Source organism: Eimeria mitis, genomic scaffold (genome assembly GCF_000499745.2).
Source record: "Eimeria mitis Houghton genomic scaffold, Emh_scaff557, whole genome shotgun sequence".
Classification (NCBI taxonomy): domain Eukaryota; phylum Apicomplexa; class Conoidasida; order Eucoccidiorida; family Eimeriidae; genus Eimeria; species Eimeria mitis.
This window is the reverse complement of record NW_013573839.1, coordinates 5,812-7,286: the sequence shown is the minus strand read 5'-3', so window position 1 is coordinate 7,286 and position 1,475 is coordinate 5,812. Positions and strand designations below refer to the sequence as shown.

The 1,475-nt window shown below is 59.0% G+C and overlaps 2 protein-coding genes across 2 annotated transcripts in view; both read left to right on the top strand.

Annotated features, from left to right (window-relative positions):
* The window catches only part of EMH_0016200 (uncharacterized protein), a gene marked incomplete at both ends in the record, with an annotated part of 1,059 nt that extends 402 nt beyond the window's left edge, over window positions 1–657 (top strand). Inside the window, 2 exons of the mRNA XM_013500582.1 lie at window positions 3–93; window positions 397–657. Of these exons, the coding sequence (XP_013356036.1) occupies window positions 3–93; window positions 397–657 (352 nt within the window). The remainder of the gene's footprint in view (window positions 1–2; window positions 94–396) is intronic.
* Window positions 658–824: 167 nt separating this feature from the next.
* Window positions 825–1,475, top strand: part of EMH_0016190 (uncharacterized protein) — a gene marked incomplete at both ends in the record, with an annotated part of 2,772 nt that continues 2,121 nt past the window's right edge. Inside the window, one exon of the mRNA XM_013500581.1 lies at window positions 825–1,475. Coding sequence (XP_013356035.1) covers window positions 825–1,475 — 651 coding nt within the window.

Genomic DNA, 1,475 nt, shown 5'->3' with positions numbered 1-1,475 from the left:
CAGCTCGCGCTCCAGCAGAGGACGCGGGGCCTCGTTGTCTCCGCAGCAGCAGCAGCAGCAGCAGCAGCAGCAGCAGCAGCAGGAGAAACAGCTGTAACAGCAGCAGCAGCAGTAGCAGCAACAGCAACAGCAGCAGCAGCAGCAGCAGCATCTGTACTCACCACCACACTGGATGCAAGAACAGCTCCTGCTGCTGAATGCAGCGCTGCTGTAGCCAGGCAGTTGGTGGCGCTGCTGCTGCTGCAGCTGCTGCTGCTGCTGCTGCAGCTGCTGCTGCTGCAGCCGACACCTGCAACAAAGAGGCAGCAGCAGACAATGCAGATGAGGTAGGCTCAGCACCAGCTGCTGCTGCTGCTGCTGCTGCTGCTGCTGCAAACGTGAAATCTGCCACAACAGGAGCGAAGCAGCCTGCAGCAGCAGCAGCAGCAGCAGCAACAGCAGCAGCAGCAACAGCAGCAGCATCTACGAAAGCAAGAGAACCAGCAGATGAAACAGAATCATCAACAGCAGCAGCAAGGAAGGCAACACCACCTGGAGCAGCTGCAGCAGCTGCAGCAACACCAAAGCCCAAAACAGCAGCAGCAGCAGCAGCAGCAGCAGCAACAGCAGGTGCAGCAGCAGCAGCAGCAGCAGCAGATGGAGAGGGAGGATCGTTAGGTGAATCATCATCCTTCCCATGCTATTTTTGTGGTGGCAGTTGTCGCGATCTGAGTGCATGCAGTGCTGCTGCTGCTGCTGCTGCTGCTGCAGTGAACGCAACTCTGCTGCGCTGCAGCAGCATCCTAGCTCAGCTGCAGCTGCTGCCTTGCTGCTGCAGGCTGCCGATGCATGCAGAGACAGACGCTATAGAGCTCGCCAACATACACCGTCTGGTGGCTTCAGTAGCAGCAAACAAGGCCCCGCTTCATGCTGCTGATGACAGCAGCAGCAGCAGCAGCAGCAGCAGCAGCAACAGCAGCAGCAGCAGCAACAGCAGCAGCAGCAACTCAGCGGGGACGCCTACTTCGAGAGGCAAGAGAACCGCCAGCTGCAACAAGCATGCTGCTGCTGCTGACAGCTGCAGCCCTGCTGCAGACAGCAACAGCAACAGCAGCAGCAGCAGCAGCACGAACAGCAGCAGCAGCACGAACAGCAGCAGCAGCAGCAACAACAGCTGCAGCACAAGCAACAAGGAGAGTCCTCACAAGCTGAGTCCCCATGATCAGCAGCAGCAGCAGCAGCCCCAGCAGCAGCAACAGCAACCGCAGCAGCAGCAGCAGCAGCAGCAGCAGCAAGACATACCTGCTTCTTCTTCTTTTCGTCAGGGTTATGTTACTGCCCCCATGCAGCGACACCAGGCGCTGCAGCAGCTGCGGGGGGGGCTGAGAGCAGCAGTAACAGACGCAGCAAGTGAAGGTTTGCTTGTATACTTTTTCTCTCCCTGCACCAGCAGCAGCAGCAGCAGCAACAGCAGCAGCAGCAGCAGCAGCAGTGGG